The sequence below is a fragment of the Oncorhynchus masou genome, chromosome 18 (assembly GCF_036934945.1).
Source record: "Oncorhynchus masou masou isolate Uvic2021 chromosome 18, UVic_Omas_1.1, whole genome shotgun sequence".
NCBI classification, from domain to species: Eukaryota; Metazoa; Chordata; class Actinopteri; order Salmoniformes; family Salmonidae; genus Oncorhynchus; species Oncorhynchus masou.
In genome coordinates, this window is record NC_088229.1 from 22,005,516 (window position 1) to 22,023,271 (window position 17,756).

Here is a 17,756-nt window from a genome sequence, read left to right on the forward strand (position 1 = left end):
GATGACTCGTTTTCATCCACATTTTACATTTAGAAATACTGCATCAAAGTAAAATTGTGTCAAAAACGTCACAAAATGTCCTCATAATATATGCACAAACTCTTCCGAAATGTTTAGGCTGGGAGGCATGCAGGTACCTTTACCGGAGCAAAATTGCACAACTAAGATCTCCTTGCCAAAAATGTCCAAATCAAAGCCAGACACAGATTAGATTAGATTCATTCGTAGTATTTTAGCCTGCCAAGTGTATACAGGCTACGGCGTCTCAAAATGGACAAATAGTACAATCACCGCTTTTTTCTCGTTTTTCAAGCAAATGTCTTATGGGAGCAAACACGTTCGGTTTGCCTGGCCGACTTCGGCTAACCGCCAGCCAAACTGAAGAATGTTGACGTCTTCAGTCACTCTGAATAAGAGCGTCTGCCTAAAGACTAAAATGTAAAAAAATGGAGACAAAGACTGGGAATGGGTGGTGAACACCCACCCAGCAGTAAATGAGTATTTGTAAAATGTATCGCATCATAAACTCTATGCTGAAGCGTATTCTTCCCAATGAATACTTATAAAATACTATAAAATGATGCATAAAAATACATGATAAAAAGTTCACAATATTTCTTCCATATTTGTGTTCAGACTTTATGCTGCCCGGGCCCTGCATGTGCCCTCCACATATTGAATTCTACTTGTTGGACAAGTGATTTTTCTCATCTCCCATGTTTTGAAGGTTGTAAAAGTCACCTCTTCACAAAATCAATTAATCTGGAGACATGTTCAGTGCCCTCTGGTCCCAACCCAGATATTTGATATGACAAGAGAACATTTCAAGTGGACAGTGGGCAGTGGTGGAGCGCCGACACATGGACAACGATGAGCTGCTATTGATTAAAGTACTGCTAAAACAACTGGACAAATTAAACTAACGAGTATTTTGGGTAAATAGCAATACTGGAGGCATACCAGTAAGCAGATGTATTTTTGTTTGTTTCAGCAAACCTCTTTAGGAGCTGTATGTATTTGTTACTGTCCAAGAAAACAAATGTATTTCCTCTTCTTCTATCTTCCTTCCCCCATTATGTCTCTCTCAACCTCTCTCGACCTCTCCCTCTACCCCTCTCTCTCTCTACCTCTCTCTCTCCCTCTCTCTCTCCCTCTCTCTCTCTACTCCTCTCTCTTTCTCCCTCTACCCCTCTCTCTGTCTCCCTCTACCCCTCTCTCTATGTCTCTCTCTCTCTCTCTCTCCCTCTACCCCTCTCTCTCTCTCTCTCTCTCTCTCTCTCTCTAACCCTCTCCCTTTCTCCCTCAACCCCCTCTCTCTACCTCCACCTCTACCCCTCTCTCTCTCTCTCCTCCCTCTACCCCCCCCCCCCCCTCTCCTCTCTCTCTCTCTCTCTCTCTCTCCCTCTACCCCTGTCTCTCTCTACCACTCTCTCTCTCTCTCTCTCTACCTCTCTCTCTCTGTCTACCTCTCTCTCTCTACCTCTCTCTCTCTCTCTCCCTCTACCCCTCTCTCTCGCTACCCTCTCTCTCTCTCTCTCTCTCTCTCTCTCTCTACCCCTCTACCCCTCTCTCTCTACCTCTCTCTCTCGATCTCTCTCCCCGTACCCCTCTCTCTCTCTCTTTCTCTCTCTCTCTCTCTCTCTCCCTATACCCCTTTCTCTCTACCCCTCTCTCCCTCTCTCCCTCTATCCCTCTCTCTCTCTGCTGAAACAGACATGTCTGACTAGACCACCCATACCACCCATAAACCCACTCTCCTCATTTTATGACCTCCAAACTAATCACAAACCTGTCGAGCAGGAAGGTGATAGAACTAGAACAAAGCTGTTGACAAACACACACACACACACACACACACACACACACACACACACACACACACACACACACACACACACACACACACACACACACACACACACACACACACACACACACACACACACACACAATCATAAAAATAAGCTTTACCAGAGAGAGGTGTTCCCAAGGGAAAATGTGCAGCCACCATGATAAAGAGGCAGATGAGGTGACTAATAATAGGTCTGTTTTGAGGTGAGTACCAAGGCAATTAGTGAGAGTCAACAGGTATTTCTGTTTACAGATCATTCACTTTGGATGCCTATAGACCCCGAACCCTCACTGAGTAGTAATCAGGTTGCTCCGGTTTATATGTGGGAGAATTCCCTACCATATTGCTGTGTTGAGGCTTAGTATTTCAGAGCGAGAGAGTGATGGAAGAGAGAGAGACAGAAAGTGGTATGGGCGCGTGTGTGATTATGTGGAGCCGTTTGGATATTTGTAGCAAGAGAAGAAGTCAATCAATACACAGATACTGAGAGGAAGAGAAGAAAAGGGGCAGATCAGATTCAATCTAAAGATAGCAGAGGGAGAGAATGTGAGAGACAGATATTGGCATTGATAGTCTGTCAGAGGGCAAAGTCAATTTCATTGTCAAGTTGTCATATCAATGTACTCCAGTGGCGGCTGGTGGGAGGAGCTATAGGAGGACGGGCTCATTGTAATGGCTAGAATGGAATCAATGGAACGGAGTCAAACATGGTTTCCATATGTTTCAATATAAAGAATCTGTGATCTTTATGTGTGTGCTTGTGTGTGTGTATGTGCATACACATGCCCATACGTACTCGCTCTCAGTAAATATGTCAGTGGGCTCTCTGTGTGTTTGCACAGTGTGTACGTCAGAACATGCCTGTGTCAGTGTGAAAAATAACATTTTAGGCTTGTTTAATGACTTCAGTTGCCATGGCAACAGCCTCCCATTGAAACCCATTCTACAGAGAGAAGAGAGAGATAGACAGGATTGGGGGAAAGACTGAGGGGAGGATGGGTAGATGGAGGGGGGACTGAAGGGGGGTGGGTGTGTGTTGGGTGCAGCACAAAATATGATACTGTGCTCCTACCGTGTTGTGTAGGTATATACATTTTCTGGTTAGTTTGCTATGCATTACATATATAGTACAACTAATAGCTCAACTAATGCTTACTACAAACACATAGGCAGACATAACAATATGCGTGTGTACTATGCAAGACATGGCACCAGCCAGCAACACATGAATAAGTTCCTCCAGCAAGAGAAGCGTGTGTTCAGACTAACGCTGTATGTAAACCATGGATTGCTGAGCCATGTATTGAAGCCATCGGTCAGCCATATCGACACTCCCCAGTAGGACCAGTCCTCCATAGGAACGTATTTCAATTAAAAAGGACAAAATTACATGTATTGAAGTATTTTTGTTGTAGTAGGGACAGTAGAATTAGTCATCTCTAAAAAATTATATATTGAACAAAATATAAATGCAACATGCAACCATTTCAAAGATTTTACTAAGTTACAGTTCATTTAAGGAAATCAGTCAATTGAAATAAAATATCTAGGCCCTAATCTATGGATTTCACACAACTGGACTGAGTTTTTCCCTACAAAAGGGCTTTATTACAGACAGAAATACTCAGGTCATGAAACATGGGACCCACACTTTACATGTTGCGTTTATATTATTGTTCAGTGTACTTTGAGGAAAATGTTTATGTACACTGCTCAAAAAAATAAAAGGGAACACTAAAATAACACATCCTAGATCTGAATGAATGAAATATTCTTATTAAATACTTTTTTCTTTACATAGTTGAATGTGCTGACAACAAAATCACACAAAAATGATCAATGGAAATCAAATGTATCAACCCATGGAGGTCTGGATTTGGAGTCACACTCAAAATTAAAGTGGAAAACCATACTACAGGTTGATCCAACTTTGATGCAATGTCCTTAAAACATGTCAAAATGAGGCTCAGTAGTGTGTGTGGCCTCCACGTGCCTGTATGACCTCCCTACAACACCTGGGCATGCTCCTGATGAGGTGGCGGATGGTCTCCTGAGGGATCTCCTCCCAGACCTGGACTAAAGCATCCGCCAACTCCTGGACAGTCTGTGGTGCAACGTGGCATTGGTGGATGGAGCGAGACATGATGCCCCAGATGTGCTCAATTGGATTCAGGTCTGGGGAACGAGCGGGCCAGTCCATAGCATCAATGCCTTCCTCTTGCAGGAACTGCTGGCACACTCCAGCCACATGAGGTCTAGCATTGTCTTGCATTAGGAGGAACCCAGGGCCAACCGCACCAGCATATTGTCTCACAAGGGGTCTGAGGATCTCATCTCGGTACCTAATGGCAGTCAGGCTACCTCTGGCGAGCACATGGAGGGCTGTGCGGCCCCCCAAAGAAATGCCACCCCACACCATGACTGATCCACCGCCAAAACGGTCATGCTGGAGGATGTTGCAGGCAGCAGAACGTTCTCCACGGCGTCTCCAGACTCTGTCACATCTGTCACATGTGCTCAGTGTGAACCTGCTTACATCTGTGAAGAGCACAGGGCACCAGTGGCGAATTTGCCAATCTTGGTGTTTTCTGGCAAATGCCACACGTCCTGCATGGTGTTGGGCTGTAAGCACAACCCCCACCTGTGGACTTCGGCCCTCATTACCACCCTCATGGAGTCTGTTTCTGACCATTTGAGCATTTGTGGCCTGCTGGAGGTCATTTTGCAGGGCTCTGGCAGTGCTCCTCCTGCTCCTCCTTGCACAAAATCGGAGGTAGCGGTCCTGCTGCTGGGTTGTTGCCCTCCTACGGCCTCCTCCACGTCTCCTGATGTACTGGCCTGTCTCCTGGTAGCGCCTCCATGCTCTGGACACTACGCTGACAGACACAGCAAACCTTCTTTCCAAAGCTCGCATTGATGTGCCATGCTGGATGAGCTGCACTACCTGAGCCACTTGTGTGGGTTGTAGACTCAGTCTCATGCTACCACTAGAGTGAAAGCACCGCCAGCATTCAAAAGTGACCAAAACATCAGCCAGGAAGCATAGGAACTGAGAAGTGGTCTGTGGTCACCACCTGCCGAACCACTCCTTTATTGGGGGTGTCTTGCTAATTGCCTATAATTTCCACCTGTTGTCTATTCCATTTGCACAACAGCATGTGAAATTTATTGTCAATCAGTGTTGCTTCCTAAGTGGACAGTTTGATTTCACAGAAATGTGATTGACTTGGAGTTACATTGTGTTGTTTAAGTGTTTGCTTTGTTTTTTTGAGCAGTATATATATATATATATATACATACATATATACATATATACATATATATATACAGTTGAAGTCAGAAGTTTAGCCAAATACAGTCACACCTTAGCCAAATACAGTCAAACTCAGTTTTTCACAATTCCTGACATTTAATCCAAGTAAAATTAGGTCAGTTAGGATCACCACTTTCACCATTTTAAGAATGTGAAATGTCAGAATAATAGTAGAGAGAATGATTTATTTCACCTTTAATTTGTTAAGTTTACATACACTCAATTAGTATTTGGTAGCATTGTCTTTAAATTGTTTAACTTGGGTCAAACGTTTTGGGTAGCCTTCCACAAGCTTCCCACAATAAGTTGGTTGGAATTTTGGCCCATTCCTCCTGACAGAGCTGGTGTAACTGAGTCAGGTTTGTAGGCCTCCTTGCTCGCACACGCTTTTTCCACAAATGTTCTATATGATTGCGGGCATGATTTTGTGATGGCCACTCCAATAGCTTGACTTTGTTGTCCTTAAGCCATTTTGCAAACAACTTTGTAAGTATGATGCTGCCACACCCATGCTTCACAGTTGGGATGGTGTTCTTCGGCTTGCAAGCCTCCCCCTTTTTCCTCCAAACATAATGATGGTTATTGTGGCCAAACAGTTCCATTTTTGATTCATCAGACCAGAGGACATTTCTCCAAAAAGTACAATCTTTGTAGTTGTGTGCAGTTGCAAACTGTAGTCTGGCTTTTTTTGGAGCAGTGGCTTCTTCCTTGCTGAGTGGCCTTTCAGGTTATGTCTATATACGACTCGTTTTACTGTGGATATAGATACTTTTGTACCGGTTTCCTCCAGCATCTTCACAAGGTCCTTTGCTGTTGTTTTGGATTGATTAGCACTTTTCGCACCAAAGTATCTCTAGGAGACAGACCGCGTCTCCTTCCTGAGCGGTATGACGGCTGCGTGGTCCCATGGTGTTTATACTTGCATACTATTGTTTGTACAGGTGAACGTGGTACCTTCAGGCATTTGGAAATTGCTCCCAAGGATGAACCAGACTTGGAGGTCGACAAGGGAGGGGCAGGTCGCAGTTGCAAATGAGAACTTGTTCTCAACTAGTCTACCTGATTAAATAAAGGTGAAATAAATTTTTTAAATTAAAAAACTGTAAAAAAAACATATATATTAAATTATGTGAGCTAAACATAACAAAAGCACACATATTATATATATATGCTTTTTTATGTTACGCTCACATAATTTAATTTCAATGTATGCATTAAGGCTAATATGGCTAATTGAGTGACTGTCAGTGACTGACATAACAAGAGAAAAACTGCTGAGGCACAACCACATTTTTTAAATGCATCTTGTGTATTCTACTATTCTAACTCTCAATTTGTTCACTCTGATATGTCACGACCCACATTAACATGGTGCTTGCCTATGGAGCAGCAAGGGAAACTGCCCCTCCCTTCCTTACTTTAAGGCTATGCTCAAATCAGCAAGGGAAACTGCCCCTCCCTTCCTTACTTTAAGGCTATGCTCAAATCAGCAAGGGAAACTGCCCCTCCCTTCCTTACTTTAAGGCTATGCTCAAATCAGCTACTTTCAGGCTATGCTCAAATCAGAAACTGCCCCTCCCTTCCCTACTTTCAGGCTATGCTCAAATCAGCAAGGGAAACTGCCCCTCCCTTCCCTACTTTCAGGCTATGCTCAAATCAGCAAGGGAAACTGCCCCTCCCTTCCTTACTTTAAGGCTATGCTCAAATCAGCAAGGTGAACTGCCCCTCCCTTCCCTACTTTCAGGCTATGCTCAAATCAGCAAGGGAAACTGCCCCTCCCTTCCCTACTTTCAGGCTATGCTCAAATCAGCAAGGTGAACTGCCCCTCCCTTCCCTACTTTCAGGCTATGCTCAAATCAGCAAGGTGAACTGCCCCTCCCTTCCCTACTTTCAGGCTATGCTCAAATCAGCAAGGGAAACTGCCCCTCCCTTCCCTACTTTCAGGCTATGCTCAAATCAGCAAGGGAAAATGCCCCTCCCTTCCCTACTTTCAGGCTATGCTCAAATCAGCAAGGTGAACTGCCCCTCCCTTCCCTACTTTCAGGCTATGCTCAAATCAGCAAGGTGAACTGCCCCTCCCTTCCCTACTTTCAGGCTATGCTCAAATCAGCAAGGTGAACTGCCCCTCCCTTCCCTACTTTCAGGCTATGCTCAAATCAGCAAGGGAAACTGCCCCTCCCTTCCCTACTTTCAGGCTATGCTCAAATCAGCAAGGGAAACTGCCCCTCCCTTCCCTACTTTCAGGCTATGCTCAAATCAGCAAGGTGAACTGCCCCTCCCTTCCCTACTTTCAGGCTATGCTCAAATCAGCAAGGGAAACTGCCCCTCCCTTCCCTACTTTCAGGCTATGCTCAAATCAGCAAGGTGAACTGCCCCTCCCTTCCCTACTTTCAGGATATGCTTATTTATTGAGGAAAATGTGCTTACTATGACTGTGATATGCAGTTGTCTCACCTTAAGATGAATGCACTAACTGTAAATCTCTCTGGAGCTAAATTACTAAAATGTAAATGTAGCATACTTTAGAAAGGATGCATTAAGGTGTCTAACAGAATAAATGTGACAAAAACAAATGAGGACATTACATGTATTTCTATAGCTTCCAAAATATATTTTAGTGAAGGAGTGCCAAGATGGAGGCACAGTGGCTTCAACACAGCACCCCTATTAGTCATCTAGTGTATAAATCATGGGTTCAGACAGACAAAACTGTCTGTTCTTCTCTTGCATTGCTGTAAACACTGTCAGTGTAATGTTGCATTGTAGTGTCAGTGTAATGTGGCATTGTAATGTCAGTGTAATGTGGCATTGTAATGTCAGTGTAATGTGGCATTGTAATGTCAGTGTAATGTGGCATTGTAATGTCAGTGTAATGTTGCATTATAATGTCAGTGTAATGTTGCATTGTAATGTCAGTGTAATGTTGCATTGGAATGTTGCATTGTAATGTCAGTGTTGTATGGCATTGTAATGTCAGTGTAATGTTGCATTGTAATGTCAGTGTAATGTTGCATTGTAATGTCAGTGCAATGTTGCATTGTATGTCAGTGTAATGTTGCATTGTAATGTCAGTGTAATGTTGCATTGTAATGTCAGTGTAAGGTGGCATTGTAGTGTCAGTGTAATGTTGAATTGTAATGTCAGTGTAATGTTGCATTGTAATGTCAGTGTAATGTTGCAATGTACTTCCGGCGCCGACAGAGATGGCCGCCTCACTTCGCGTTCCTAGGAAACTATGCAGTTTTTTGTTTTTTTTACGTGTTATTTCTTACATTAGTACCCCAGGTCATCTTAGGTTTCATTACATACAGTCGAGAAGAACTACTGTATATAAGATCAGCGTCAACTCACCATCAGTACGACCAAGAATATGTTTTTCGCGACGCGGATCCTGTGTTCTGCCTTACAAACAGGACAACGGAATGGATCGCATGCAGCGACCCAAAAACGACTCCGAAAAAGAGGGAAACGTGGCGGTCTTCTGGTCAGACTACGGAGACGGGCAACATCGTGCCCCACTTCCTAGCATTCTTCTTGCCAATGTCCAGTCTCTTGACAACAAGGTTGATGAAATCCGAGCAAGGGTAGCATTCCAGAGGGACATCAGAGACTGTAACGTTCTGTGCTTCACGGAAACATGGCTCACTGGAGAGACGCTATCCGAAGCGGTGCAGCTAACGGGTTTCTCCACGCATCGCGCCGACAGAAACAAACACCTTTCTGGTAAGAAGAGGGGTGGGGGTGTATGCCTTATGGCTAACGAGGCATGGTGCGATGAAAGAAACATACAGGAACTCAAATCCTTCTGTTCAACTGATTTAGAATTCCTCACAATCAAATGTAGACCGCATTATCTACCAAGAGAATTCTCTTCGATTATAATCACAGCCGTATATATCCCCCCCCCCAAGCAGACACATCGATGGCTCTGAACAAACTTTATTTAACTCTTTGCAAACTGGAAACCATTTATCCGGAGGCTGCATTCATCGTTGTTGGGGATTTTAACAAGGCTAATCTGAAAACAAGACTCCCTAAATTTTATCAGCATATCAGGGGCGGAAAAACCTTGGATCACTGTTACTCTAACTTCCGCGACGCATATAAGGCCCTGCCCCGCCCCCCTTTCGGAAAAGCTGACCACGACTCCATTTTGCTGATACCTGCCTACAGACAAAAGCTAAAAAAAGAAGCTCCCACGCTGAGGTCTGTCCAACGCTGGTCCGACCAAGCTGACTCCACACTCCAAGACTGCTTCCATCACGTGGACTGGGACATGTTTCGTATTGCGTCAGATAACAACATTGACGAATACGCTGATTCGGTGTGCGAGTTCATTAGAACGTGCGTTGAAGATGTCGTTCCCATAGCAATGATTAAAACATTCCCTAACCAGAAACCTTGGATTGATGGCAGCATCCGCGTGAAACTGAAAGCGCGAACCACTGCTTTCAATCAGGGCAAGGTGTCTGGTAACATGACTGAATACAAACAATGCAGCTATTCCCTCCGTAAGGCTACCAAACAAGCTAAGCGTCAGTACAGAGACAAAGTAGAATCCCAATTCTACGGCTCAGACACAAGGGGCATGTGGCAGGGTCTACAGTCAATCACGGACTACAGGAAGAAATCCAGCCCAGTCACGGACCAGGATGTCTTGCTCCCAGGCAGACTAAATAACATTTTTGCCCGCTTTGAGGACAATACAGTGCCACTGACACTGCCTGCAACGGAAAAATGCGGTCTCTCCTTCACTGCAGCCAAGGTGAGTAAAACATTTAAACGTGTTAACCCTCGCAAGGCTGCAGGCCCAGACGGCATCCCCAGCCGCGCCCTCAGAGCATGCGCAGACCAGCTGGCTGGTGTGTTTACGGACATATTCAATCAATCCCTATACCAGTCTGCTGTTCCCACATGCTTCAAGAGGGCCACCATTGTTCCTGTTCCCAAGAAAGCTAAGGTAACTGAGCTAAACGACTACCGCCCCGTAGCACTCACTTCCGTCATCATGAAGTGCTTTGAGAGACTAGTCAAGGACCATATCACCTCCACCCTACCTGACACCCTAGACCCACTCCAATTTGCTTACCGCTCAAATAGGTCCACAGACGATGCAATCTCAACCACACTGCACACTGCCCTAACCCATCTGGACAAGAGGAATACCTATGAGAATGCTGTTCATCGACTACAGTTCGGCATTCAACACCAGCCCCGCTCGAGACCCTGGGTCTCGACCCCGCCCTGTGCAACTGGGTACTGGACTTCCTGACGGGCCGCCCCCAGGTGGTGAGGGTAGGTAACAACATCTCCTCCCCGCTGATCCTCAACACTGGGGCCCCACAAGGGTGCGTTCTGAGCCCTCTCCTGTACTCCCTGTTCACCCACGACTGCGTGGCCACGCACGCCTCCAACTCAATCATCAAGTTTGAGGACGACACAACAGTGGTAGGCTTGATTACCAACAACGACGAGACGGCCTACAGGGAGGAGGTGAGGGCCCTCGGAGTGTGGTGTCAGGAAAATAACCTCACACTCAACGTCAACAAAACTATGGAGATGATTGTGGACTTCAGGAAACAGCAGAGGGAACACCCCCCTATTCACATCGATGGAACAGTAGTGAGAGAGTCGCAAGTTTTAAGTTCCTCGGCATACACATCACAGACAAACTGAATTGGTCCACTCACACAGACAGCATCGTGAAGAAGGCGCAGCAGCGCCTCTTCAACCTCAGGAGGCTGAAAAAATTTGGCTTGTCACCAAAAGCACTCACAAACTTCTACAGATGCACAATCGAGAGCATCCTGGCGGGCTGTATCACCGCCTGGTACGGCAACTGCTCCGCCCTCAACCGTAAGGCTCTCCAGAGGGTAGTGAGGTCTGCACAACGCATCACCGGGGGCAAACTACCTGCCCTCCAGAACACCTACACCACCCGATGTTACAGGAAGGCCATAAAGATCATCAAGGACATCAACCACCCGAGCCACTGCCTGTTCACCCCGCTATCATCCAGAAGGCGAGGTCAGTACAGGTGCATCAAAGCTGGGACCGAGAGACTGAAAAACAGCTTCTATCTCAAGGCCATCAGACTGTTAAACAGCCACCACTAACATTGAGTGGCTGCTGCCAACACACTGACCTGACTCAACTCCAGCCACTTTAATAATGGGAATTGATGGGAAATGATGTAAATATATCACTAGCCACTTTAAACAATGCTACCTTATATAATGTTAATTACCCTACATTATTCATCTCATATGCATACGTATATACTGTACTCTATATCATCTACTGCATCCTTATGTAATACATGTATCACTAGCCACTTTAACTATGCCACTTTGTTTACATACTCATCTCATATGTATATACTGTACTCGATACCATCTACTGTATCTTGCCTATGCTGCTCTGTACCATCACTCATTCATATATCCTTATGTACATATTCTTTATCCCCTTACACTGTGTATAAGACAGTAGTTTAGGAATTGTTAGTGAGATTACTTGTTGGTTATTACTGCATTGTCGGAACTAGAAGCACAAGCATTTCGCTACACTCGCATTAACATCTGCTAACCATGTGTATGTGACAAATAAAATTTGATTTGATTTGATTTTTGATTTGATTTACATGAATAGCAGATCATTTCTCATTTAACTGAGTCTAATTTGGATGTGTATTTATGCATTTTTGTGAAAAGCCCTGGGCCCGGTTTCCAAACAGCATCTTAAAGCTAAGTTCATCCTTAAGGCTAAGTTCATCCTTAAGGCTAAGTTCATCCTTAAGGCTAAGTTCATCCTTAATAAGGCTAAGTTCATCCTTAAGGCTAAGTTAATCCTTAAGGCTAAGTTCATCCTTAAGATGCTTTTGGGAAACCGGTCCCAGAACAAAGCACAAAACCTCAAGAGACATGCAGTGTTTTAGAAAACCGTGAAATTGTTCTCTTTTATTTGGCATCATGGAGTTTTTAGAAATTCTGTATTTACAATATTGTCATGTGGTGAGTTCTTTTAATTTAAGAATTTTATTTAAATGGAAATTTCAGCCTTTGGATGAAAGGAAAACATGCTTTACTATCAAACTGTCAGTGTATTCTGTTTGGAATGCTGATGGTCTAGCAACATGCCTATGTGATCATCTTAACACACCCTTTGCCATCTGGCCTTCACGTGTTGCATGAGAGCACTGGTGGTAACCATGATTTCTGCCAATAGAACAGTGGTGTATGTGTCTCAGTTCTGTCGGTGTATCCTCCCTTTATCCAGGCAGAGGCTCTCTTGTGTGCTCTTTGGAGACATTGGGTACAGACTGATTGGACCACAGTGCATACAAACAGGTTCCATGCTACATCACCCAGACGGGACAGAGAACAGAAGTATTCTGCCCAGTCAGAGGACTCAGTGATAAACCACCACTGTTTTACTCCCCACCCCTGCTTGTTTGGGTCTCAGACAGTGGCTCACACTGTCTGCCAGAGAACTTTGCTGTCTATAAAAGCTGAACACCTTTTGTGTGGTTAGAGCTCCCTCCCTTGGGCATACCTTTATTGTATCGCTTATTACACAATTGTTTGAACGCTTGATCAGTGAAGTGATTTGATTTTACACTATATCAATACACACTGACCCAGCATGTGGTCTCTGTCATCAAGGCTGACCTCTGAAAAAGGGTCAATGAATTTACAGACAGTCTCCCTTGCATGCTTCAGACTACACACACACACACAGACACAGACACAGACACAGACACACACACACACACACACACACACACACACACACACACACACACACACACACACACACACACACACACACACACACACACACACACACACACACACACACACACACACACACACACACACACACACACACACACACACACACATTGGCAGCCAAGCATACACACAAGCACGCAGACACACACACACCCGGGGGATCAGGGAAGTCACTCAAGCCTACCTATTCATCCCTGCTCTGTGAAGCGCTCAAATCAATTACTCCTGTCATCTTTTGAGGGCAAACAGCAGAAAAATAGCCCTCTTTATCCTTCCTTCCTTCTTTCCTTCCCTCCCCTTTTTCTTTTTCCAATTCTGTCTTTTCCTTTCCTTTGCCTGACTCATTAGTCTACCACTTGCAGTCATGTCGTCGCCCGTTGTTCTCTTTCTTGGCTTTGCCTCAGGCACGAGATGCAACTCTGATAACTGGCACAGACTCACATGTCCTGACTCTTTGACATACGACCATAACAATAGAATAACAATCCATACAGTATACATCCCTATGCTTGTTGTGGCACGTCTGATACATGAGAACATATAGATATTGAAGCTGTTTCCCGGGCATTATCTTTTTATGTGGGGTGTTTATTCAGTCTCACAGATATTACCACAAACTCATGAAGCAAAAACTAGATTCACAGGGTACATGGGAGCACACCTTGATCTTGCAGTTGCCAAATGTTGCTGTTTGCTGAGGCTGTAACCGTGGCAACCCTTCAGTGCACCCCCTGGACAAAAACTATTTTGGCGCTGAGCTAAAATGCCTACATTTAATGAATTATGCATCATTGTCAGATAAAAAGATAATCATGAATATTCCTGCATTATTCGTTTTTTTTTACAATAATAATCAGACTCTTTAGATTGATGTTATTGTTATTTTTCTCTTTGTGTTTTTGTTTTCTAATAGTCCATCATTAGGGTGGTTGTAGTTACATTGTTCATGGTCATTTTACTGTGTGCACCTCAGTAATTGCTTGTGGGTGTTATTACTTTGAACTGTTAATCAATAGTTTGATCATTTTAATTAATACATGCATGGCTTGTTCATATGGATGGGGTGTTGAAACCATTGAGCATATACATAATCTGTCAGCTGGTTTGCTGAATGACTGACATTAGACCTATATGACATCAGCATATTGACGCCCGTCTCTGTTGCTACAGGTGGTGCCACCAGAGCATTGTGACTGAGTTGTGGCTGAGCACGACTCGAGATACAGTGCCTTCGGAAAGTATTCAGACCCCTTGACTTTTTCCACATGATGTTAGGTTACAGCCTTATTCATTTTTTCCTCATAAATCTACACACAATACCCCATAATGACGAAGCAAAACCTTTGGCAGCGATTACAGCCTTGAGTCTTCTTAGGTATGATGCTACAAGCTTAGCACACCTGTATTTGGGGAGTTCCTCCCATTCTTCTCTGCAGATCCTCTCAAGCTCTATGAGGTTAGATGGATAGCGTTGCTGCACAACTATTTTCAGGTCTCTATAGAGATGTTCGATCGGGTTCAAGTCCGGGCTCTGGCTGGGTCACTCAAGGACATTCAGAGACTTGTCCTGAAGCCACTCCTGCATTGTCTTGGCTGTGTACTTAGGGTCGTTGTCATGTTGGAAAGTGAACCTTCACCACAGTGTGAGGTCCTGAGCTCTCTGGAGCAAGTTTACATCAATGATCTCTCTGTACTTTGTGTAACAGTATAACTTTAAACCGTCCCCTTGCCCATACCCGGGCGCGAACCACGACCCTTTGCACACAACAACAACAGTCACCCACGAAGCATCGTTACCCATCGCTCCACAAAAGCCGCGGCCCTTGCAGAGCAAGGGGAGCCACTACTTCAAGGTCTCAAAGCGAGTGACGTCACCGATTGAAACGCTATTTAGCGCGTACCACCGCTAACTAGCTAGCCGTTTCACATCCGTTACACTTGCTCTATTCATCTTTCCCTCGATCCTGACTAGTCTCCCAGTCCCTACCGCTGAGAAACATCCCTACAGCATGATGCTGCCACCACCATTGTTCAACGTAGCGATGGTGCCAGGTTTTCTCCAGACATGACACTTGGCAATAAGGCCAAAGAGTGACTTCTCCAAGTGGGCTGTCATGTACCTGGCTTCTGTCTGGCCACTCTAACATAAAGGCCTGATTGGTGGAGTGCTGCAGAGATGGTAGTCCTTTTGGAAGGTTCTCCCCTCTCCACAGAGGAATTTGAGCTCTGGCAGAGTGACCATCGGGTCCTTGGTCACCTCGCTGACCAAGGCACTTCTCCCCTGATTGCTCAGTTTGGCTGGGCAGCCAGCTCTAGGAAGAGTCTTGGTGGTTCCCAACTTTTCCATTTAAGAATGATGGAGGCCACTGTGTTCTTGGGGACCTTCAATGCTGCAGACATTTTTTGGTTCCCTTCCCCAGTTCTGTGCCTCGACGCAATCCTGTCTCTGAGCTCTACGGACAATTTCACCGACCTTATGCACTGTCAACTGTGGGACCTTATATAGACAGGTGTGGGCCTTTCTAAATCATGCCCAATCAATTAAATTTACCACAGGTGGACTCCAATCAAGTTGAAGAAAAATCTCAAGGATGATCAATGGAAATAGGATGGACCTGAGCTCAACTTTGAGTCTCACAGTAAAGAGTCTGAATACTTATGTAAATAAGGTATTTCTGTTTTTAATTTTAATACATTTGCTGAAGATTCTAAAAACATGTTTACGCTTTGTCATTATGGAGTATTGTGTGTAGATTTCTGAGGAACTGTTTTTATTTTTTAAATCCATTTTAGAATATGGCTGTAAAGTAACAAAATGTGGAAAAAGTCAATGGGTCTGAATACAACAACACATACTGTCATTAGATTGCAGACAGACAGACACTGTATCAGAGAGGTGTCAATATGAATAAGCTGTGACAGTATCAAGAAAGCAAGAGAGGAGGAGAGAGGAGAATGTTAAAAGGCTTGGTACTACAGTAGGCTAGAGAGAGAGAGAGAGAGAATGTTAAAAGGCTTGGTACCACAGTAGGCTAGAGAGAGAGAGAGAGAGAGAGAGAGAGAGAGAGAGAGAGAGAGAGAGAGAGAGAGAGAGAGAATGTTAAAAGGCTTGGTACTACAGTAGGCTAGGAGAGAGAGAGAGAGAGAGAGAGAGAGAGAGAGGGAGAGCAAGAGAGAGAATGTTAAAAGGCTTGGTACTACAGTAGGCTGAGAGAGAGAGAGAGAGAGAGAGAGAGAGAGAGAGAGAGGAATGTTAAAAGGCTTGGTACTACAGTAGGCTGAGAGAGAGAGAGAGAGAGAGAGAGAGAGAGAGAGAGAGAGAGAGAGAGAGAAACTCACCTGGAACATGACCCTGTACTGTTCCTCAGGCTTCTGAACCATACACATGTTACACCCCATGGTGTCCTGGACTCAGGCCAGGCGGGGCCAAACTAGTCCAGGAGAACAGTACCTTAAAACACCTCTCTCTCCCTTCGGTGTGGCAGTCAGAGAGCTCCCCACAGACCTACAGGTCCTGAGTGTCAACCACTCTTATTTCAGGGCACTGTGGATTATGGATATCAGAGTTTCTCTGTCCCCAAAAACAGGCTGTGTCCCTGTGTCCTGTTCCTATCCTCGTTCCAGATGTCAAGTTTTACAATCCAAACCTAATCCCTACATTTAAAAAAGGGTTTTGGGTGTCCTCCCATCTGTTTCTGTCCCCATTGCAGAGTACACATATCTTTGTTTGTCTTCATAAGCGTGGAGTGGTTATATTCAGGTTAGGTTTTGCGTGACTTCATCAGGATTTTTGGACTGGTGAGTCAGAGGGTGGGAGGGGGGGGACTGAGAGATGAGTAAGTTGACAAGGGAGCTGAGGATGGGTTGAAAGGACTGACAGATTGACTGACTGATCGGTGTTATTGTGTTGTATTGTATTTAAGACAGTCCATCATAACTATTCAATAATGATTCAATCACCTGTCAATAATAATCATGCATGTGACCTAGACCTAAAGTGTATGCAGCCTAATTCTGCATGATTTCTGTTGAACAGTCACCTTTTGAGCTGTCTCTCTCAACTAGCTGAGACTTTTTCCCCAATGGAACTCGACGTGAACTCGCCCACGCCTTTCTCTGGTCTCACGCTCAGCTCAGCTAATCCTCAGCACTCTTTTAAAGAAACTCTTTCAAAGTTTCAGATGCAATCAGGCGCCGATATCAAATAACTTCTTGCCCTCTTTTTCCCCTAACACTCCCTCTCCAGGTTTAGAAGGATTGCTCGAGTCCGGCTTGTGTGATAAGTTATCCCTCTGACAGCCTTTTTCTCAGGTTTCACTTTTCTTTTGTTCTGGTACTTTCACCTTTTCAGGACCAATGGACTCCTCAGTACTTTTTCATTGGTGCTTGGGGTCATTGACATCTTCTGGTTTACCTCCATTGAAACAGACCAAGAGGAGAGAGAGATAATCTGCCCACTGAACAATCTATCCTACTGCCTGAATCTCAAGCCCTGGCTGTTGAGCTAAGATTAGCAGTATGTATTGGCTACACGAAACCCAATAACACGCACACCTGCACACGAATCCCAGTGAGGCAACAACAGACGAGGAAACTGCTGTCTCAACTGCACCTCTCTGCTTGATGTTGTGTATCTGTCAGAATAACAGACGCTAAGAACCACTTTTAGGATACAACTGTTTCACTGACACTGGTCTACATGCAAAATGTATATCATGTAAATTATCACTGTGGAGTGTTTGAGGAAACTAGACAGTTGTCTGCAGAAGGTGTGTGAGACTGGTAGATTCAGCTTCAG

General features: G+C 44.7%; 1 protein-coding gene across 1 annotated transcript in view; it reads right to left on the reverse strand.

Moving 5' to 3' along the window:
• LOC135504220 (PDZ domain-containing protein 4-like) overlaps positions 1–17,551 on the reverse strand; it is a 31,510-nt gene extending 13,959 nt beyond the window's left edge. The window contains 1 exon segment of the mRNA XM_064922577.1: positions 16,298–17,551. Within this exon segment, the coding sequence (XP_064778649.1) occupies positions 16,298–16,357 (60 nt within the window). The 5' untranslated portion in view covers positions 16,358–17,551.
• Between the last annotated feature and the right edge of the window lie 205 nt (positions 17,552–17,756).